Genomic DNA, 24,715 nt, shown 5'->3' with positions numbered 1-24,715 from the left:
CTTCTACACACGTGCCCAGCCAGATAATGCAAATGTTGCTATAAATAGGGACAATAGTGCTGACAGTAGCACTCTCTCAAGTGAGATATCTCAGTGTAATTTTGCACAGCGCACAAATACACACACACACACTCGCGCACACAGATACAAGCGGGAAAAAGCGACTCATTTGCTGCTGCTTTAACATAGTGATAGCACTGAAGCTGTGAATAAACACCCGAGATGCAAAGCAAACACACTGCAGGTTTGTACTAAATGAGGCTCAAAAATAGGATTATTTACACCAGATCAATGTAACCTACACGTCTTAAACAAACAGCACAGTGAGGCCCCCATGTGCAATCTTGAATCACAACAATACTCAGCTGGGCTACACGCTGGCTACACGCTAAAACCACAGCTTACTGTATGTAAAGACTGAGCCTCATCCTCGTTCCCTTTTTTTTTTTAAACTCACCTTCCAGCTCACGATGAATGACATCAGTGAGGTTGGGATCTTCTCCCCACCAGAAAATCCACAGCTCCTTGGCATCAGGCTTGATTTTACGTCTCCACACACACAGCAGGTTGGCCTGCACGCAGCGCATGAAGCTACGCAGGACCGGGTCATCCTGAGCCGGGGCTGAGATCACGGGTCCGTACTCCCCGCCGCTGCGGAAGTTGTAGCATCGCCATTTGATGCCCGTTAAATCCGCCTGGAAGAGGACACAAGATAAAACAAGAAGTGATTAAAACGTGACAACTTTCCCCCTCTGGCTTAATGTAGCATCCAGGGTTGGGGTGAATTATAATTGTAATTGCATAATTGATAATTAAAATTATGGCATAATTGTATTGAGTTCAGAAAATTGACTTAGTAATTTTATTTGGCATGGAACTTATGTAAAAGTCATCTATTATCTATGACTTACACATACGTAGATAATTATTAAAATATGTTTCATATCAAGTTTTCCCATTACCTGTGAACGGACACCCATACAGGTGTTCAGGGTAAGAGTAAGTGGTTAGTAGGTTATAGTGTGGGTGTAAGAATTTCATTTAAATAGGGACGATACAATTTTACATTGTAAAAATACTGTAAATGTAACCGATGTTTTGTACAAAGAGTTTATAACTAATGCTAAATTACACCTCTTGTCCCTAGTATAAGATATTATAATCAATGAACTAAGATATAAATTAGTGATGAACCGATAGATCAGCTGATTTTTAATTTTTTACGCGTATCGGCATCGGCCAATGCATGTGGGGCTGGATCACATCGGAACGCGAAAAAGTCCGAAAAAACTGTGGTGGGATTTTTTTTTTTTTTAAACTGAAATTGCAAAATAAAAATCGTTTTTATCTACAAATTCAATTAATCGATTAAATCAATTTTTTTTTGCCCAAACTGTTACATTTTAGTCAAAAGACTATAACTAAAATGAACGCTGTTCCAAACCTGCTCAATCAGACACCACAAACCTTTTCATTGCAATCAAAAGTTTGATAAATGCATCAAGATTTCCAGAAGTTTCCTTGTTTTTTCCAGAAATGTAAACTTTCCCTTTCAAACCCATGCTGTAAATACGGCATGAAGCATGAACGCAGACATATTGCATTTTCATCAATACCTACGCAGCGACTGTCATGTTTCTACCTGCAGCTTCCTAGTCACACACACGCCGACGTGAGCTTGTGTGTAAAAGTTTAGGTTGATTTAACGTCTCCCCGTTCTTTCCTCGCTGCTGCTGCTGCTGCTGCTCTTGCAAAGATAAGGAAATGTTGCACTTTTAATCACTTGAATTACCTTGTGTATTGAACGTGCTATACAAATACGTTTGCCCTGCCTTGCCTTCAACTATTGGAAAATAGATAAGCTGTAGACATAAAGAGCCGCTTTGACTGAGATACATGAATGAATGGTTACGGAAGGCTGAAATACACACGGAGAGAAAAAGAGATGAAAAGAGTAAAATACCGTCAGGGTCAACAGCCCGAGCTCAGCTCAGCACTAACTACTGACATCGTTTTGTTTTTTTTAGAACTCAATTTTTATGAAGGTTTATAATACTGTACAATACAATCACATTTATCACACTTTAAGTGCAAGAAAATATACAGACATTCAAAAGAGTATTGCACAAATAACAAAAAAAAAAAACATATATCAGAACATTAAAAAAAAACTATGCTCCTTTTTAAAGATAAGAAATCCGACATTGGACTCTTTCCGAAGCCTCAGAGAATAGGTAATTTCTTCCATCCAATAAATTTCTCTTACTTTCCCAATCCAATTAGAATAAGTAGGTGGGTCAGACTGCAGCCATTTAATGGTGATACATTTGAGTGCAGCTGTCAGCAAAATTCTTAGCAGATATTTTCTGCTATTTCCTACAAACCCGTCAGGAACTGCACCTAAAATGGCCATCTGTGGCTCTTTAGCAAATGGTTGCCTGAATACTGTGTTGAGGGCAGTGAAAACGTGATTCCAGAAGGGAACAATCTTTGAACAAGCCCAGACAATATGAGTATGACTCCCAAGATCAGTACCACAATTTCGGCAACAAGGATCAGGCTTTACCGGATTCATTTTTGAAGTTATTTCTGGTGTCCTGAAGTATCCGTTTAAACTCTCTCCACGAACTGGAGATCTCAGCTTCCCACCTTACCCTTATATTAGAAGTATTGTTTGTATTCAAATTTAGAAATGCCTTGTAAAAATGGCTTTTTGCTTTTGGAGGTCGATTACCTTGTTGGATTTTTATAAGAATGGTCTCAACAGGTGATGGTTCCAACACTTTTTTCCATTCTTTGTTTTGACTAAAAGCTCCTTAATTGTAGATATCTAAAGAAATCTGAGGAAGGAAGCAGAAACTGACTTCTCATTTGTTCAAAGGACTTCAGACAACCATTATGCACAAGATGACGGAGTTTGCTGAGCCAGGAAGTTGACCAAGTTTTAAAGCATTTATCGTTGATCGACGGGGCAAAGCCTTAGAGGGAGGAAATATCAGAAAGAGCTGAAATTTATTTTGGCAAGCCAAACACCTGCTTTATTTTACGCCAGATCTTTAGTGTAATCATGGTCCATTCACCCATAAGCATATCTTTAAATGGAATGTCAGAGAAAGGCAGAGCCTTCAAAGGTTTATTACACAAACTTTTTTCATTATCAAGCCAACAGACTGTGTGGATGTAGACAAATCCTGCATCCACACAGTCTGGGGTCTCATTTGAGCGGCCCAGAAATAATGTTTAAAATTTGGGACAGCAAGTCCCCCTTGAGATTTTGATAATTGCAGGGTTTGCCACTGGATCCTTTTGGATTCCTTGGAAAACAGCTTGTCTAATGTTTATTGGCAGCATCTAAAAGAGGTATAAGAGTCGTGGTAGAACATTCATACGTATACTTTACTGTATTCGACCAAAGAGATATAGAGGCAGGACTGTCCATCATTCCAGATCTTGTTTTTATTTTCCCTTTTATCACCTTGTTGTTTGTATTATACAGTTCAATTAGTGATGGGGGAATTTGAATGCCCAGGTATTTAATACCCTCTTTAGGTCATTTAAAGCCGCTCTGGTCTTCAACAGTTTATGATATATTTGAAAGTGTTTTGTCAATACTGACTTTGTAACCACAAAGTAAACCATAATTACTGATTAGGTCCTTAAGATGGGGAATTGTTGCAGGATTGGAGATAGACAACAGTACGTCGTCAGCATAAAGAGATAACTTGTGTTGTTGACCATTTATTGAAAATCCCTGGATATCATTGTCGTCTCTAATTAACTGTGCTAAAGGTTCAATACCTATATTGAACAGCAGGGGCGACAGTGAGCAACCGTGTTTGAATCTGTTAGACATTGTCCAATTTACTTTTACTGCAGCCAAATAAAACATTTGTATCCATTTAATGACATTTGGGCAAAATGGAAATCTTTCCAGTGTATGTCTTAAGTAATGCCAGGACACATGGTCGAATGCTTTTTGGACATCAAAAGACAATATCATAGCTTCTTGTTTTGTTTTTGAATGGGACATCAATTTTAAAAGCCTACGAGCATTGTGCCCATAGTGCCTTCATGTCATGAACCCCGTTTGGTCCGGGTGTATAACTTATGTAATAATTTTACTGAGACGTTTGGCTAATATTGCTGTAAGAATACATAAAATCAGTGTTAAGTAATGCTAATGGTCTGTATGATTGGCAATTTGTGGGACCTTTTCCTTACTTATGTATTACAACAATTGCAGCACCATTCCAGAGAAGGCGCCATGGTTTGCAATGCATGTTGGTAGGGGAGACACCTTCTCCTTAAACAGTTTATAAAATGCATTAATGAAGCCTTCAGGGCCTGAGCTTTTATTACTTTTTCAATTTGATATCACTCGTTTAACTTCTTTTTCTTGGATTGGTTGATCAAATTGAGTTGCTAATGATTCAGGGAGAGTTTCTATCAGGACACTTTTAAAAAAAAATCTGATATCAAATTCTCATCATTACATGTGTCAGCATTTTTATACAAAAAATAGTCAAAGCAGTCCACAGTTTGGTCTGGTTTAGTGATCGTCTTTCGATCACATTTAAATATTTGGACTATGTTTGAAGACTGCCAAAAGTCTGCTTGCACTATTGCCATTTTCATCGTCTTTTTGCTTAGAAAATCTCAGATTACCCTCTATTTTTTCAGTGAACAAGCTGTCAAGTTCTCTGCGCAATGATTTAAGCTCACTGAGCACATCTGCCGCTTGTGTCCTTTTATGTTGTTGTTCTAACAGATGTACTGTATACAGTTCAATTCACACTATTTAGCATCTTATTTCTTATTTTTTGGCACTTACAAATTATATTATTAGGCCCCTGATATAGGCATTAGCACAATCCCACAAAATGAGGGGTGACATCCCAGGTGTAGCATTTATCTCCAAATGGGTCTCCAATTCAGTATTTATGAAATTACAGAATTCCTTATCATTTAAAAGTGAAGCATTCCATCTCCAGTGTTTAATTTTTGGTATCCGTCGTAAATCCCAGGTTACTACTAAAGGTGCATGATCAGATGATTTCAATTATTTCTATTCTATGTTCTTCAGTTTGAGAGGTGAAAAAAAGGTCTATTCTGGAGTATGTGCAAATAAAAGGTAAAATCTTATTTCTCCAGACATCTATCAGGCCTAGTTCTGTTGATAGTCATTTTAGAGCTTTGTTCATTTGAGAGGCGGGGCTTTTGGAGCTAGTCTGTCTATCCATGTGTGGAAACACGACACAGTTAAAGTCTCCTCCTAACAGTAATATACCTGAGCTCTTTTGGAGCACTACGTTGAAAATATTACGTATAAAGTTTGGGTCGTCCTCATTAGGAGCATTAATGTTGAAAAGAAAAACCAGCACACCATCAATAACTCCATTAACTACAATATACATCCCATCTGGATCTTTATGAATGGCCAATAGAGTGAAATTCACCTGCCTATGTACCAAAATAGCAACACCTCTTTTTCTGCCAGACTGATAAGAGGAATAAAATACCTGATCTGCCCAAGACCTCTTGAACTTGTCATGCTCAACATCTGACAGGTGTGTTTCCTGCAAGTATGCAATATGACAATTGTACTTTTTTAACTGACCTAGGGTTTTTTTTTTTTTTTTTCTTTTCGTTTTACAGGACTATGGAGTCCTTCAAATTTATAGCTTATGACTCTGAGAGCAGCCATTTTGGAAAATTAAATAAAATTAGAGAGAGTTCCTTCTGCATAATGATTATTCCCACACCAGCACAATGTTGTTTGCCTAGTGTAACATGAATAAAAAACAAGAACCATGAACAAAAAACAATATTTTTGATTGCTGTCGTCTCCATGCTGTGCTTCAGAGGAGTAGCGGGCTTTGGCATCTCTTGCTTGGCGATGCTGTCTGAACTTTTTCCACCGGCTGCACTAACCGTGTGTTCGATGAGGCCTCGTACTTTCTCATATTAGCAGCCATAAATGCAGCTATAACCAACTTTTTTGTTGTGCTGTCGATAGAAATACCCTTTAGAAAGGTTTTACAAAATAAATCAGTAACTTAAGTGTCCTTTAAATATGAGATTTAAGAAAAATGTGCAAGAGCTCTGAGCAGTGAGTCTTTACTCCATCAAGCTCGCTAGCGCCCCCATATCCTCTCATTTTATACAAAAAAATACATTGGAGGGTTTTGCAGCGTTAGATGAAAATATATACATGAATGGTTTAAGGACTGACTATAACTATGTTCAAAATGTAGTAACGTACTACTCATACTAAGTCTATCGTCAAAATGAGTATGTAGTGCATTCACATTAGATAGTGTGAAAAGATTAGGTGCGCGAAAAATATCCTGATGTATACTATATCGAAACATATTGTAAGTATGCACGGTGGGCACACTAGTGGTAACACTTGAAGCTTTATACATAAAGGCTGACATTACGCTGCCATTATTATGACATGACTCTCGTCATTAGCATGAGTAAGGTGTCATGAAAGCTAACCCTAACCCGTCGTTACCTTAACCCACACCCTACCTAATTACACTAGATCCCTCCACCTGACCCAAAAATGCCAACATACCGTAGCTCCGAAGGTGTCATCATTTAGCGAATGACACGACAGCCTTCATGACAACTTATTCATGCTAATGACAGAATAATGTCAGCCTTAGATATAAAACTTCAAATGAAATGTTACCGTCATACTCAACCGCCATATGATACATTGCAAGCGGAATGTAAAATCGTCCTGGGACCGGCTTCAAGTTAAAAATCAAACATCCCCTTTTCAAAACAAAAGCATCGCTTCTTGTCTTCCATTAGTTTAACACTTTTGTAAATAGGGCTCTTGTTCTGAAGTTAACCAGAAGTTTCGTCAGTAGCACAATGGCGGGTCTCTGAGTTTTATTGAACAAATGACCGCATGCTGATAATCTACTTGGTCACTTTCTCACTTAAAATGCTTTCAGAACTTTCAAAGGTGGAGAATCAACGAAAATATTTAGCCTCAGTGAGCCTCAGGTTTTTGTCGCTGTAGGTTACAAATGCATCTAGGAACTTCAAAATGGGAACGGTCGTCATCCGAATCACACCATACTTATAGTAAAATCAATCATCATCATACTATAGTAGACAGTATATATTCACAGAGTTTGTAATGCATAGTACGGAGCATGTCATTTCAAACACAGCCTATATTTGTGTGGTTGTGCATGCAATAATGGATGAAGATCAGAAAGGCATTGTTGGACAGGATGCAGATTTGGCAGGTGGGGGTGGCGGGTGGGGGTATCTCTGAGTGCACAGTTCTGCCCTCTTCTCCTCCTTGTGTTCAGCCAGCTGTAAGGATCATGTTTGGCACATTGGCACCAGCACAGAGCCATGCACGACCAACTGATAGAGAGAAAATACGTATACGCAGGCTCTTAAACACAGAGACAAGGAGATGGTGCAACACAAAAGGAAAAGGGCTTTGGTATCTTATATCCAAATCTAGACCAACAATCTAAACAGAAGCACAAGGAAATCCAAACAACATTCCCACACGTTGCCTTCTGACTGGGACTTCTCAGTAGCTTTGACTTTCTTATAAAAAAAATTCAAAAAAAAGAAAAAAGGTGAAATTACGTTCAGGAACATCAGAAAGCAGTCGTAATTACAAGCAGGCTCCTTCTGCAATGACAGTGTGTGTAATGGGAGATATAAACATTGGTGCTGCGATAAGCCATGCCCTAAAATTAGCCATGACAAGGTCAAGGATGCTGTTTGTCCTAAAGCAAAGAAGAAGACTTCTGCTCGCTCAGCCTCGTCACTATCGTTCAATGTCAAAAGTTCTCCGTCTGTTTGGCACAGACAGAGGCGAGGACGGAGAGAGGCAAAATGTCACACTGTACGTTTAAATATAACACTACAACAATTGTTTAAGAAAGCCTGATATCCTCTTTCATTCTGTTCTGATTGAAACAATTTTTTTAAATAGATAAAGAACTTTGTTAGGACTTTTTAAAGCAAATTTATAGAGAATATTGTTGATGTGAATCACATTAAAAAGGGAGATGAGGAAGAGTGACTTAAGAGTTTCAGTGGTTTTTAGTAAAATGTTCTCCCTTATCAGTCCACTAAAGTTAAGGGTTCCCAGAAAACTCTGCTGACAACCATTGCTGGGAGCATGAGTTAAAGCAAAGTAATTGCACAGCTTTTGTTACGCAGGTAGATGACAAACTGAGGACTGCCAGAATATTCCCACATCTTGCGACATCAATAGAAAGCTTAGAAACCAAACTTTCAGAATCTGTAAAAACCTCAAAACTTGATCCTGGTTCTGCTTCGTCACATTTACTTTTCTGCATTAGGGAGGTAAGAGACATGCTCAAGTTCTCATGGTGGTGATCTAGTTATTGCTAAATAATGAAAATGGGATGCCATTCACCAAACCCATCGCTGGTCCAAAAAAGTCACAAAGCCACTCATCTCTTATCTCAACGGAAGGAATTGGTTTTCATGGAGTTATATCTACACAAAAAGCTCATCTCATCCCGTATTAGGAGTCATGCAAAAGTAGATCCACTTGAAGAGAATCAAGATGAACCTGGTAATCCACAGAGGAGCCAACATGTCTATTGACAATGTGTGTAATGATAATTATTTGTAGTCTAGTCCCCAGATTATTTTGAAAGTCAGATAAATTATTGGTGGAAAGGTACAATTAATCCCTATAACACGGCACAATTAAGAGATATGGTGAAATCTTTTTATTTCAGGGGCCACATAAGAGCTAGTCAGTCTCACACGGGCCAAACCACAAAAAATGCTTGTTCTCTATTTTCAACACTTCCACACTTAAACAACTATTTACATTTCTTAAGGTGTAATGCGTGCAGTTATTAAACTGTGAAACTTGTTTAATAAATGTAAGGAATGATAAATAATCCAAACTGAATCAACACATTGACAATATTCTAATGTGTTTTTATTTTTGTCCTATAAATTGATTAATTTAAACTGAAAAGGGTAGAAAGGTACTGAGTCGATGTGACACATATTCTTGCTGTTCATATACTGATAAGGAAACACTCTTGCTGTAAAAGTTCCTGTAGTGACTTCCTTTGTCAGCTCGCTCAAGTAAAAATAAGATTTATGTTAAATGTTATGGTTTAAATGTTTACCACTAATGACACACAGGGTGTTACGGTTCTACACACATGCAATTTACATACAAGATACAAACTAACTCAAGAAAATCTCTTAAAAGTGCATCTAATAATTTTATAAATAATTTTTTTTTTACTGAAGTTGAACTCAGGGGAAAATAAACCCATTGCTGTGAACATTAATCACATTAAAAATAAGTTCAGGTAAAGACACTAAAGCTCTTCACTGGAGAAACACCTCCCATTGTGTATTTCTGTGGTTCTCAAACTTTTTTGACTCAAATACCCCCTTTTTCTTATTTCTGAATCCAAGTATCCTCTTTGTTCAATTATCATTTTGCGTAGAAAACTAGTTAAAAACAACTATAGAGCATGGAAGGATGGAATAAAGGATTGATAACACACGTTTTAAAGAATCTTCATTTTGTAAAGAAGTCGAAAAAAATCAGTATTTAAATGCAGTGGTTCCCAACCTTTTTTGGATCAGGACCCCATTTTGATTTCAAGAGTTTCTGGCAACCCCAAATACATTTTTTTCTAAAGTTGTTTAAGATTGTGTGTCATTTTATTTTTATTTATTAATAATAATAATAATAATAATAATAATAATAATAATAATAATAATAATAATAATAATAATAATATATTTTTTTTAAAATTAAATCTTATTTTAATTTTTCTAAAATTTCAGGCAACTTCAAGGTTGAAAAACTGATTTAGTAGCTCCTGAATAGATACATTTCTAATGTTTTTATTATTTCTGGTAATCTCACTCGTGGATGAGACCAAGACTGACACTATTTGTTAATGTTCCACTTTCTCTCTCTCTGAAGTACCCCCATTTGAGAAACACTAGTGTATTTGGTCTTATTTATGTTCTTCTGCTAATTATCGGATGATAAGCTGCAGAAAACCGCCGTGTCATATGTTGAATAGCCACACCTCTAACCTAATACACCGCTGAACTCCCATGGATGACAATCAGTTGCATTAGGACAAAGAGAGCAGCAGTTTCCTGCTTTGCAGCCAGATCCAAACACTTGCCTGCAAACAAACGCTGGCACGCACACATGGCGCGCACACAGCAGCTGTGATGATGTGCTCAGCAGAAGCTCTCCCAAAAAAACATTGACATGCATCAGGAGGCCGACATATTTTTGGGCTGATGTCCACTTATTATTCAGCAGCGACAGCTCCGAGCTGCCTGTCGGTCTGCGTGCTTCTTCTTCTCTGTGCGCGAACACTCGCTGACTATCTGATCGCTTCTGATGATGATTCCTTAGAACACTTCACCTTCATTATCAGACCTCTGAAGTCAGTAATATCACTGTTAACAGAAAATTCTCATATTTGTGTGAATAAATTACAGCTTGCGGCACAGAGGAGAAAAGCCACTGGAGCATGTGAAATCAGCTGATAACAGACGGGCCTGCAGACAAAGCACAGCTATTATCTCTGAGACTTCAGTGACAAGTGTTGAATCCTGTCACACAAACACAAACAACGCTTCAGCTGTAATACAGAGATTGCTCATCTTTAAAGAAAATGGGTTAAAGGTGCTGAGGAGGAGAGATTTATTCTTAGATTTGTACAATTTTCAGTGGTCGCTGAAAACGGACAAAAAAAAGGTTTGTGTTCAATCAATCTGTATTTCTTTAAAATGTTCCCCAAACATGACATAGAAATACCTCACATTGGATTAATATCACATTTACACGCAATTTTTCCGCGGAAAAACAGGTGACTTAATGTCTAGAGTGTGATAAAAACGAACTAATATGATCAATTTCGTCTCCATTTCAAAATCTCGTGCGAGGTATTAACAGTTACGTGATGATTTAATTCTGTGATTAACAATAAATTGAAGGTTTCATCTGAGTGCTGTGACGTACATGCGGTTCAGATTATCAGGACTGCATTAAAATGTGAAAAAGCACTGGTACAAAGAAAAAAAAAAAATCGATTTGGCGATAAACCGCGACATTTCACGCGATTATCGTATCAATCCAAAAAAAAAAAGTTGCATAGCGTAGCTCTTGCGACATAATCTTGCATGATTTCAGTGTAACCAATTAAGTACAGTAGTTGACTTAGATGAACCCTATTTAGTAAGAGTGATAGTGATTCATACATTAGATCGATGAATCGATTAACATTCCTACGATCCAACTACATCGCTCTGTGCTCGGCAAGTTGGCCTTGTTGGTTGGTTGGTTGTATTGGTTGCACTTCATTCTTCATGTTAATATTGTATTATTTTTGTTGAAAAAACAAACAGAAGAGTCAGGTAAACCTAATCTGTATTTTTATTGAAAACCTATTGAAAATGTGAGCAGAAAAGGTTAACAAACCTTTTTTATTTAAACCGAAGCATTGGTTGGACTTTATTCAAATAACATTTGCCATTGAATGTCGTTTACTTGTTTATTTTCATAATTAATTTACAGACGATTCCCAACCTGTACTGTACAGTATTCAGGTATTTATTTCAGTCGCACTGGTTAAAAAGTTACTGAATCGTTTTGGACCCGTATCGTTCTAAATTAACCAATATCGTCCTTGAATCGTGATTGGAATCGTATTGTTGCTAAAACGAATAGTTACACCCCTACCACTGAGCATATTTGGTACGATTTTGCAAGTCAAATTCCTTGTACTGTCTTAAAAAACTGTACTTGGCCGATAAGGCATTTCTGATTCTGATCAATCGCCACTAAATGGAAAAGTGTAATGTTTATGTAGATGTGACACTGAAATATGTCAACACAAACAAAACAATAGATATTTTGAAATGGGAAATTGCAGAATCTAAAGTTATTCTTAAATATGACGAGTGTTTTAGCTATTTTAGGTGCAAAATGAAGAATTGCTATCATGTTACACTGGATTACAGACAATTGGGACGTTACACTCACTAAACTGAGACAAAGTCATTCGACAGAAATGTTTTATGGTGCCATAATTGCCAGCGAGGGTCTCTTCAGTGGAGCTGTCAGTCCGCATCCGTTAGTCAACACAGCGATCGCATGTCCAAAGCAGCAAATTATTCATCATCATCATCCTCCTCCAAAAGCACAAAAGAAGAGCGAATCACAGACGTTTCCAGAGAGCCGTGTGTGTGTCTCTTTTAACCACCACCGAGGGGGTAAAAAGTCAGTGAGGTTTTTGTTTCACTGTCGATAAAAGCCACACTCCTCCAAACCCCCACGTTCTCTAGGTTAGCCGCTTCGATTTCTGATGGAGCGCACGACCAAAAAAACAAGAGCTTTTCCTTCAAAAGCAAAGACGAACTGAAGTCGTGACCTTACTCTCACCTCTATTATCTTTCTCGTCTTTACTCTCCCTCTCATCTCTCAGCACTCTCTCGCTGTCACGGATGCCGATTGAATGCACCCGAGAGTACAACACACTCTCCTTTGGCTTTCATTCCTCTCTTTACATCTATTTTTTTCTAGTAAACAAAAAGAGAAAACATCTAACAGGAGGTTTTGAAACCCTGTCCTGTGTTTGCAGGGCATTAAAACTGTAAACCATCTGTAATGTTTCCTTAAAAGACCTTCCTTTCAGCATTGGAATGACTCTTCATTATTATAAGTGCTTTAATGTGCTTGAAAATTGATTTCCAAATGAAAATGTTAACTTTTAAGCAGATTTTTTTTATTTTTTTATAGGCTTTACTGAAACTAAAATTAAAAAAAAGATGAGCAGAGCTCAGGATTAAAACACAATCTGTCACAAACAGAGGTTTGATATATAAAGAACACACAGACAGAAGTCAACAACATTTAGCATCGCTGGAGCAAAGAAGAAACTATGGATTTTGGTATATGACCGAATCAATTAAAACAATACATGAGCTTAAACAACAAAATTGTGTTACATTGTGCTAACATAATGTGCAATATGAATAGAGGTAATTATGATTACATTGTTCACAAAGCACAAACTTAAATTTAAGAAGGCTATATTTAGGCTATTCCATATTTTTGTAAACTGTCTAAAAGCAATTTGTTTTTGTGTATTAAAATCCAAAAACATCACTAAGTACAGTACATGCCAGGGAAGTGGAAACTAAATATTGCAAAACAGATGGTATGAAATAAACAGACCAACTGATGAAGCTGATTAAAAAAAAAAGGAGTTTTTTTTTCTTCCCACTGTCGCTAAATGCTTGTTCATGTGGATCTTGTTGGGTTCTTTCTTTCTTACTATGGACTCTGTATTTTGTTAAGCGCTTTGAAATGACTGTTATAACTTGCGCTATATAAATAAACTTGAATTTAATTGGATTTAATTTATTAGTTTGAAATTGTCTTTCTGCATTCTGCATAGCATTTCCATCCTGTGTTATTATAATTCAAACTAAAATTAACGCCCACGAAGCACAGCAACAACTTCTCCTTGGGTTCTCCTGTTTCTTGTGTTGTGGGCTGTGCAGCAGTATTATGGGTATACTGGAAACTTGTTAAATGAGAAAGGTTCCCGTTTGGAGTGAGAAAAAAACGCGATTTACTGCGTTAATTTCTTTAGTGCGTTATTTTTCTGTAAATAATTAATGGCAAATAATGTGTTAAAGTCCCAACCCTAGTTATTATTAAATTGAAATATCTCATTTCATTAATTTAGTATTTGATGATATATATATATATATGATCCTTTGAAATATCTGCTCTTAAGGACAATACTTTACTTTTCAATGTCCCACCATTAGAATAATTAGCATATTAATCCAGTAATGCACCTTTTTATCAGATATTAGCTGTTCAGCTTTAACAGACGTGTACATTACAATGTATTGTGTGTGTTATTAAAAGTCTGGGAGACTTACAATAAAGAGGAAACCCTCGTTGCTGAGATAACAAAGCCGTGAGGAAAACACACTTTAGGTGCACTTTTCAGGAATCCTGCCGTCTGAAAATATTCTGCATGGGTTTGACTTCATGAATGAACCTCTTGAACCTGAAGTCACACTTTTGTTTGCACGGTGCGTCAAAGTAGAGGACGAAAATCCATTTTGAAGAGCTTTATCTTTAAGTTGTTACTTTTCTCAAGCAGAGACAGGCAACTTTTATCACTGCGGAGCCACAAAAAGGTGTAATGAGCAATCTGACCATTAATACAGGAAAGAGTTTTCATAGTAATTTTATGTTTTTCTGCCATTCTGCGTATGTTTATTGTTGTCTCTCTCGTTGTGAGGCATTTTGTGCATTTCTGTAGTACTTTAGTGTATTTTTCCTGTAAAATATATGTTTTTTGGAGTAATATGGCGTATTTGTGGCGCCATTTTGCGTTTTTTGGAGTAATTTTTGTTCATTTCTGTTGTCGTTTTGAATGTTAGTACTGTGGCTCATTTTTCATGTTTTTCTTGTCTTTTTGTGTACTTTTGTCATTTTCTGTAATTTTTTTTGTCATTTTCTGTAGTATTGTATATTTTCTGAGTAACTTTGTGTATTATGGTTGTCATTTTGTTCATTTTTGTAGTAGTTTCATTGGTGTTTGATCATGTATTTTCCTGTAATATTATAATTCTTTGTATTTTTTAATGTATTCTTGCACTTGTTTTGTGTATTCTTCTGTCATTTTGTACATTTACTTTGGGGGCCGCATGAAATTAGACCGAGGGCCACACCTGTTCTAAAGCCAATATTTCATGATTGCACTATTCAGAAATACTAAAATGGAGCATTACTAAAAATGCATTTATTAACAGAACTAGTTTAAATAAAATCTGTTTCTTTGCAACTGTTTAATCTTCACTCTGGCTTTTTTTCTTTTCCCATAATGCAGCTGATGTAATCATATGGGTCTGCGTCAAAGTGGGTAGGTGTCTAATGCTGGATGAGAGTTGACAGAAAGCATACTGGAGTGATGTCGGGGAGCAATGCTACTTCTTTAGGAATCTCATAACAGTCTGAGAGCCTCAGTGTCTGATAGTCGGACAAAGGAGGCACTTTAAGCAATTGAGAGACAGCTTGTATCAGCAGTTCTTTACCAACTCTGGCACATGCACAACACTCATTGTCTCGGAGAAGCCTATCTTTCTTATCAGCGTCAAATCGGCTTTGGCGCTTGTCAAGCTGCCAATATTTAGGGTGTATTCTGATAGCTTTAGATGCCTGGGATGCTTTAAATGACATTTGTTGTCTTTATCAGACAATTTCTCCCGTCTCGCTTTGATTGAATATCAAATGACAAAAGAAACAATTATTTCTCGTGATGTCCTCTTTTCATTAAACAAATCAATTGTCCATTTATAATAATCCTATATTTAGACAAAACTTTCACATCTGCGTACTAACTTCATATGTACGATTATGTGTAAAGGTTTGCCTTAGTTTTCTTCTTTATTTATTTAACAACTTTTTTCTGTTTGGAGTTTTCACAGACTCACTGGGAAAAGTAGGAAAACATGATAAATTGTTGACACAGGAAAATCAACATAAAATGATGCACTTAATGAACTAGTTACTTATTGGAGGAATGGCTAGATGGGGAAAAAAATATTGATTATATTGCAATAGATTACAATATTTTTTTGTGATATTCCTCCTTGGAATTTGTTTGTCTGCATATGTTGTCATTAGTGTTCGGAGTAACTCGTTATTTTTGTAATATATTACAGTAATATATTCCTTTCTGATGTAACTCTGTAGTGTAACTCATTACAAAAGTGAAAAGTGGTAATATATTACTAGTTACAATTAAAGTAACTCAAGTTACATGCATATTTCATTTAAGTGCATATTTGCTTTGTTTTCTCACCGTTTGCAATTATTTAAAAAAAAAATATTGATCATTATAGATGTTATTCGAACACTAACAGTGTGATAAAACTAGTGTTCTGGACCAAAAGAACTCAAAGTACTGTAACTTGGTTACATTTAAAAAAAATAATAATAATAAAAAAATAACGGTAATATTGTAATACAAATATATAAAATTTTTATCCCAGTAACTAGTAATATAAATATATTACAAGGCTAGAGAAACTTACCCAACACTGGTTGTCATAGGTTAATACGACGAGGATTAGGGCCAATTTTGATGGAGGAAATAATTTTGGGCAAATCAAGAATAAGTTGAAATTTCAAGGATAAACTCAAAATACAATATCAAGTTGAATGTTTGCTATTAACGTCAAATCTACAGACGCTGACTAGGGCCAAATCACAATATACACTGACAGTCTACATCAAAACTGGCCCTAATCTGTTTCCGTAGATCCTTAATAACCACAGACTGACTGAAGGCTCACCTCTTCCAAACTTAACTGTTTTTTTCTTCTGAACAGATTCAGTTTTTGGCTTTAAAGTCCTTAAAAAATTACAACGCCATGTTTATGAGCTAATAGAGAAAGAATATCTTTGTTATTAAACCCAACTTTGAAGTAAAATTGTATGCATTCATCGATACACAGCATTTTGTAGACGCCACGTTGTGCCGTTTGTTGTCATTTGGTTTATTGACCCTCGTCAGCTTCCGTAGATTTGACTTCATCAGCAGACCTTCCATATTTGTCATGATATTGTATTATAAGTTCATTCTTGACATGACCAAAATGTATTTATCATAGTGCACTTTATGCAGTTGAAATTATTTTCAAACAAAATGAATGACTTGTGATGTTCTTACAAACTATGACTCATATTGTTTCTTGAAGTGTATGATTCAACTTTTGTGATTTTATGAAGCAAATTCAAATTATAAATATCGTTACTATTGAATCACCGTACTTAATAAATCAAAAATGCTATATAAATTAAATCAGCACCCAGGTTCTGTGATTAAAATTGAATCAGGGCAAACGGGACAAAAGCATTACGTCCCAACCCTAATGGATGGATGAACAATAACCTTAAACAGTAAGTGGCCCATTTTGTAATTGAAGTGGTGGTTTATGAACTTCCTACTGGGCTGGAGCAGAAATACGAACAAAGAGCCTAAGAAGGGCAGTTACACAAAGCAGTTCCCAGTTAGAGCAGTCAGTGGCAGAAATCAGAGCAGGCAACCACTACCCCTTCATCAATTAACCCAGTGAAATCAAATTAACCCACAAGGAGTCGTACTCCCCTCTGGCATTTTACAACACAAATGAAGAGCGATGCACATTACAGCACATGTGAGAGAGCAACACAAAAGCACCAAACAGGTGTAGAGAGAAGGCCTGTGGGGCGGCAGACACTAAACACATGCCTTTTCTCTGCCTTCTGCCACCACCTTTTACAAGTCCCTACAAAAGAAGGGACCGTCATTTGATCTGTGCTCTGCTCCAGCATCCAGCCTTGGGAGGTGAGCAAGCCGAGCGACCTAATTAGAGCAGCGAGGGTCCCCAGGGCTGAGTGACGGATAGACCTGCCAATCACGCGGCAGAAAGCCTCCATCAGCCACCACTTCTTCTCACCCTAACACAAAGGGAACGAGGAAGGAAGGAGGAACAGCAGCGGGGCGACCAATAACAACAGTGAGACATTGTGTACAGCAGCGCTGACACGTATGAAACACACCAACCCCAGTCGATTGTCCAACATAACAACACAGCAGCGCTAGGCTAGGTTTAAAGCAATGGACACGTTTATATGGGAGCTTGAATTGACCTTTAATTCAGAATAAAAGTTAAATCCTCTTTAAACTGACCTTGTAAACACATAATTCCAAATGCAAATGTTTCCAGTCCAAATGCAATTACTCATGTTTGATCACAATTCAATTACTATTACAGTGGCCAGCATTTTTTACAAATAAAATTACATTTCAATTATTTTTATTCCTCAATTACTCAAGTTCAATTACAATGATTTACTATTACTGAGCCTGACACAAAATTACAAAATAAAAGTTAATCTTCCTCGTGTTAGCATCTCGTATGATAACTGGTCCTAAATCATTTGTAAAATACGCCAAAAACAAATATCTGTCATCTGATTTCTTTCTTATCTATTGGTTACCTTGTTAGGCTTCCTAATCAATGAAAATATTGATATTAATATTTTTGGTGTGGACATCTGAGCCTTTTCATCAGTATACCCCTCGATTTCATTTTTTTTAAAAGGTAAAATATGGGAACGCTTGATATGAAACATATTTTAATAATTGTTAACTACATATGTGTAGAACTGTACATTTATAGGTTAAATTGATCATTTTTTTTTAAATAATTCATGGCAATTTCAATTACAAAGTAAACTATCTGAACTCAATTACAATTTAATTATGATTATGACAGCAACAGATTTTTTCAATTACAATTGAATTCTACTAGTACCATAATTGTAACTAATTATCAATTACGCAATTACAATTAACCCTAGCTGGTTTATGAATTAAATTATTCCTCTATCTTGTAAACGGTTAATTCTGCTTTAAGTTAATTCCGGTCTTTCTGCGCATGCTCGTCCAGTCGCGAAGGCGCTCTGATGACGACATTATCCAAAGATGGCCGCCCCGGACTAGAGTCGAGACCATTTATTTAGGCAGTGGCTATCCGTACGGTTGCCGTATCAATATACCGACATTCTATCCGTACGCAGCGCTCCTCATTGGACAGTTTAGATCACATGAAGAAGACTAAACCTAACCCCTAACCCTAAAAATAGATTATAATTTAACCTTAAGACGCTAAGTCTTAATATGGCCCCGTACTGCTGCACAGGCTGTAATATCACCAAGTTTATCATTACACCAGTTGTTAGTGCTACTATCTTTATCATGGAGCAAATATTTATTAATGGTTTTTGTTTTCCGGAGTTTCACTGGGCTTTATTTACCGGTCATTAGTTCCCATCTCCTTCTCAGCGGACCAAAGTGAAACCGTGTGTTATTATTGAGCTCCTGCTTCAAAACTACAAACAACATAAAAGTCAAAACGGTTCTTGTGGTTTCTTCCATGTTGTAGCCGACAATAAAAAGGTTTGTTGTGTGTTTTTCCCGATACATTAATACGTCACGTTCGCCCCCTGTCCAATCAGAACCCTTACCAACCCCCAGACCTAAAAAGGAATTGAATAAACCTGTTTTCCATGTAAACCCCAATACGGAATTGCTATTTCAATGTAAACACAAAGCAGAATCCTTTAATTCCGGATATTTTAATTTGGAATCACTTCTTACGAATTAAAAAAAACCTTCTGTAACCGTGGTCAATGAGGGAGAGTCCAAAACGGTGGTCTTCCTCGCTCGTCTGAATTATTAACAAGTTGGTAAATAAACCAGTATCTGCTTTACTGGTGTCTCTAGTGTGGAGTTAATTAATTGTGACAAGCCACAGAATGGAAAACATGCATGTGTGAGAGGCAAAATCCCACAAAGAGAAATTCTAAACTGTAAACAGAGGACAGGACAAGAAGTAAAAAAAAAAAAAAAAAAAAAGGTTGCTTGGCAACATAAAACATCCATTGAAATTCAATATATGTATACATATATATATATATATATATATATATATATATATATATATATATATATTTTTTTTTTTTACATGTCTGTCTCCAGGGTTACAGTGAGATGTACAAAATAGGGTTCATCTCTGTGCTGCTTTGTGGTCTCCAATGGGGTGTATGTGCAACCCTGGGAAGTATCACATTTTCCAATTCAGTGTCAATACAATATAGTACGGCTGGGAAATATATCAAAACTCAAGATATGGAGTTTCCTATTTTGGTGATTTGGAAAACTACAATATCGCCTATATCATTATATATATTTTATAGCTTATTTTGAATTAAAATTCTAATTTTAGAAGTCACTGCTTTTTCTACTTCTCAAAACAGCATGAAAAGCACAGTTAGATACATCACTATTTGTGTCCTAACCCAGATCTACCACTAAACAAACCACACAACCAAACTCACTCACACATGCTGTCCCTTATAGGAAAAAAGCCAAAAGTGCCTAATATTGTGGAGCTGTTTGTTAATAAATGTGATCCCTGTTTACCTCTTCTTACTTTTAGAATGTTTATTTTTTTATTCACCTTATATACATCTCATGTATGTTTTAAATAATAAAAGTAGAGTTATTAAGAAAAGTGTGAGGGCAAATAAAACGTATTTGTATACCCTATTTTATACACTTTACATTATTTAAAATGCAGGATTTTGACCATTTATGAAGTTAAATAAACCCAACATTTGAAAGTGCTACAAAAATCACAATTTGTAATAATCATGTTGTCTAATCAGCACCTTGATATGCCAAACCTGTGAGGTGGGATGGATTATCTCTGCAAAGGAGAAGTGTTCACTAACACCGATTTAGACACATTTGTGAACAATATTTGTGAGAAATAGGTCTTTTGTTTATAGAAAATGTTTTAGATCTTTGAGTTCAGCTCATGCAAAATTGGAGCAAAAACAAAAGTGTTGCGTTTATCTTTTTGTCCTATATATATACATATATATATATATATATATATATATATATATATATATATATATATATATATCCGTTATTGGAAATTAAGTGCTGACCATTATCATAACAAAACAAAAGCCAATATCAAGCATCTTTAGTTTAAAATCCTGAGCTCAAATGTGGCTAAATAAATAAATAAACATTAATCAAAATGACTTTTCCACATCATTATGGAAAAGATGAACGTACGGTCGCCGTATCAATTTACCGACATTCTATCCGTACGCAGCGCCTCTCATTGGCCAGTTAAGGTCACGTGACTAAGACTAAACCAAACGTAAACTAACCCTAACTTTTATTAACCTGACTTAATTAAAAAAAAATAAATCATATTTGCCTTATACTTCCCAACACTGATTTCTTTCCTTTTGTTTTGTGCGCCTTAATCAACATGACTTTTCCACATTATTACGGAAAAGTTGAATAAAATACATACTGTAGGGGGAAAAACTGTGCGCCTCATCAAAATGTGCAGGTGTACATTTCCGGGGAAAGGCCGTATACTATCAGCTTTTCAGCAGGTCACGCCTAAACACGTTCCAACCTGCAGCTCACCTGGCTGCCGTCTCAAATCTGTTTGCTTATGAAGAGGGAACGGCAGCAAATCAGCACTTGTACACACTTTAAACACACACACACTGAGAATATTACGTAATGCTGCTAGTCGTCCTTCTGTGTGTCCAGATACAATAGTGCCACGGCATGTTCGTATCTTGGCTGAATTCATCCCGCCTGGACGCTCCGTCTTGCAGCTTCACGCTCGCTCAGTCATGTCTGGTAAACACTCTATCAAACCTTTTGTGTTGGGCCTTTTTGTAAAGCAATATCTACCCTGTTGTGTGGAGCAAGCCAGGACTGAAATTGAGCTGTGTAAATTTTCATTAGCATCTGAAAAATCACGAGTGTCGGCCTAATCTGAGATGAGAGAGAGGAGAGGAGAGGAGAGCCCACGTTTGGCAGAGCAGAGAGAATCGATGCACCACAAACGACTGTGAATCAACAGTCTGCACATAATGTGTTTGTTCTCATCAAGTGCCTGCCTGATTGGTCATAGATAATCTCTCAATGGAACATGAACACATGATAATTAGAATTTGCAACAGCGCAGCAGACAACGTTAATGTTTTCCCCTCCCACTCTCACTCCTCTTGTTCTGCAGCTCCAAAAAGACAAACCCCTTTAACCTAAGTGTGCTCTAACTGCAATTGAATCCCAGCCAACCATGATATTGGCAAAGCTGTGTGGCCAACAGAAAATATTTGCCCAGTTACAAGCGTGCAATAGAGGCCCTTTTTCAAGAAATTGTCTTTGTCAATGTGCCCACGGTCATGTGAAGTAACCACGAACAGATCAGTGCAACCACAAGCCTCCAGTGATGGCACAGGGAAGCCCACAAGGCACCGGTGAACTCAACTTCCTGGGTTTTTATCTGCCAACCAGGAAACAGGCGTCAGTGCTTGGGTTGAATCCAGAAGTAGAGTTTATTCATTTTACATGAGGTTGGTGTTAATCTGTGCAGGACAACAGCAGCGTTCTCTGGGAAACGTTTTCCCGTAAGGAGGAGTTTTACTTTTCCAATAAGATAAACTCTGGCCAAAAACGTTCAATCCAAGTGAGTAAAGTACAAGGAGTGAATGAAAATGCAAACTACTGCAGAGGTTGCTGAACCTTATTTATTTGCAATTTATCAATAAAGAGCTTTATTATTGTTCTAAAATAATTAGTTATTAATATTGTCCAAATTTGGAAAATAAAGTTCAAATAAAGAGCTTTAATATTGTTCAAAAATTATTAGTTATCAATAGGTTATATTTATGAAATTAAAGAATTGTCCAATTTTTTTTATTTAAAAAAAAAAAAAAAAAAAAAAAAAGAGGTCATACTTTTAACCTTGTTCTTTTTAATTTTAAAATATGTATATATTGTTGCGATGGGGGGTTGAGGTTCTTTTTTCTTTGTACTTTATTAATAAAAAGCTTTATTACTATTCTAAAAAAATTAAAAAATAAAGGAATATTTTTCAGTCATTTGTGCACAGTCCCATTTTGTAAAATAAATCGTGAGAGAATCGTATGGTGAACCCAGTATCGTGAATCGTATCGGGAGTTGAGTGAATCGTTACATCCCTAGTATGAAACCCTAAGTGCACTTTATGTTTAAAGCACTGAAAAGTTGATTTAGGTTAACATGGGCCCTTTAAGAAAAGACACTTTTGTAATTGCAATCTCAATCAGCCGATTTGCTTTGCGTCACGGGTCGTGGGGTCATTTGTGGCAACAGAGCGTCTCTCCCATTGACTTTGAATGGAGGCGGTTGGAAAATACAGCAAAGGAAAAGAAGGAAAATCAACAGATTTAACTGCTATAAACACAACAGCAGTCATAACTCATAACCAGGTAAGTGTCCGTCACAGTGTGAGTCGCTTTGCTGTGTGCGTCACGTTGTAATTTGTGTTTCCATGTTGTGTTACAGCTTTAAAGCCAAACACTACTCTACTGTATCTTTTATTTCTGTGTGTTTTTTTAAGCTGGTGAGAGGATAAAGCGAGGAAAAGGGATTTTTGTTGCATTATATTCATCATAAGTTAAACAGGGTCAAACATACAGCTTTATCTGTGCTACATACCGCACACACGAGCCTGTACAGTGATAATGATTGTAAACAGCGATGATGACGATAACAACCAGTGTTTCTTACACATTACGAGAAAGTATTTTTGTGTCCCGACACGTAATTATTCCATTTCTAAATGCTTCCATTGAATACGTTTTCTTTACTGTTAAAGGGCAGTCAGCTTTGTTCAGTGAGATTCTAGAATCCGTCGCTTCATAAAAAAAAATAAAAAAAATCACGCTGCTCGTCTTTTACTTACTTTACAAATGAGTCATGAAATGTGAGCCTTTTGTTCTTTTTCATGTCAAATGTCAACAATACAATGAATAATGTATCAGTACGTCACAGAAGTGCTCTCACGGCTGTTAATTTCCTATCAGCCTTGTTGTTTTTCCTTTTTTTTAAAAAAAAAAAAAGACTTTATCATCCACACTGCGTTAGTAAATTCAGGGCCAGCATTGATGCCAGATTGATGCAGATCATGAATAATTTGAAACAGATGTTTGAGCGTGTTTATGTTTGAGTCAGTGACATGTAGCATATTTTGTTTCAAGGCTTCACGTACCGAAATAAAGACATGAGGAAATCACATTGTTATTTTTAAAACACTGTTTTGGGGGTGTATAATGTGACATGTATAACAATTATTTCAACTGAACTTTCCACTAATACCTAGGATTTCATATTCACAAGTTCTTGTAAATATGAAATATGTTTGTCTTTCCTTTATATATATATATAACACTGATATTCTCAGCCAATCAGGGACCAGCAGCAAGAGATAGATCATCTTCCTTTGGAGCCAGTTATTCTTCAAATCATAAACATTATTATTCTTATATAATTATAAATGTATTCTTCTATTTATAAACTATTGGTAATGTAACAAAAGTATTATATTAATTTAACTTTTATTTATAGATTGATCACTTGACAATATAAATTAGCCTTAAATTGCTAATAAACGCTCATGGAATTTGAATACATGAATGATTATATAGTATATATATATATATATAATCGTTATTAACATTATTTTTCTATAAATATTTTTTGAAAAACATTAATTGAATTTTAATTTACAGATTGATCACTTGACAATATCATAAATCAGCATTCAATTGCTAATAAACGCTCACGGAATTTGTATACATGATTGAATGTAAATATTAATGTTAAACTTCGAAATTATGAATGGTATGATTCATTATTATTGTAATCATAAATAATGTTCTATAATTCAAAATATTGTTCTTATGCTGTATATAAATGTTATTCTTATAACTATAAATATTATTCTTGTAATTATAAATGTTTTTCTTCCAATTATAAATATTCTTTTATATTTTATATTATATGAATGTTATTTTTCTACAAATATTTTTGGAAAAACCTTCATTCTAATGTATAGATTGATTACTTGACAATATCATAAATTAGCATTCAATTGCTAATAAATGCTCATGGAATTTGAATACATGAATGTATATATTATTGCTATTCTTCCAATGATTAATATTCTTATATATATTTTAGGTATTATG

The 24,715-nt window shown here is 36.0% G+C and overlaps 1 protein-coding gene across 3 annotated transcripts in view; it reads right to left on the bottom strand.

Moving 5' to 3' along the window:
* Nucleotides 1–24,715, bottom strand: part of LOC114473109 (mediator of RNA polymerase II transcription subunit 13-like) — a 136,518-nt gene that overhangs the window by 101,170 nt on the left and 10,633 nt on the right. For all 3 annotated transcript variants that reach the window (XM_028462507.1, XM_028462508.1, XM_028462509.1), the window contains exon 2: nucleotides 458–695. In XM_028462507.1, the coding sequence (XP_028318308.1) occupies nucleotides 458–695 (238 nt within the window). The remainder of the gene's footprint in view (nucleotides 1–457; nucleotides 696–24,715) is intronic.

This window comes from Gouania willdenowi, chromosome 12 (assembly GCF_900634775.1).
Source record: "Gouania willdenowi chromosome 12, fGouWil2.1, whole genome shotgun sequence".
In the NCBI taxonomy this organism is placed as follows: domain Eukaryota; kingdom Metazoa; phylum Chordata; class Actinopteri; order Blenniiformes; family Gobiesocidae; genus Gouania; species Gouania willdenowi.
Note: the sequence above shows the minus strand (reverse complement) of the source record. Positions and strands in the feature narration are given on the sequence as shown.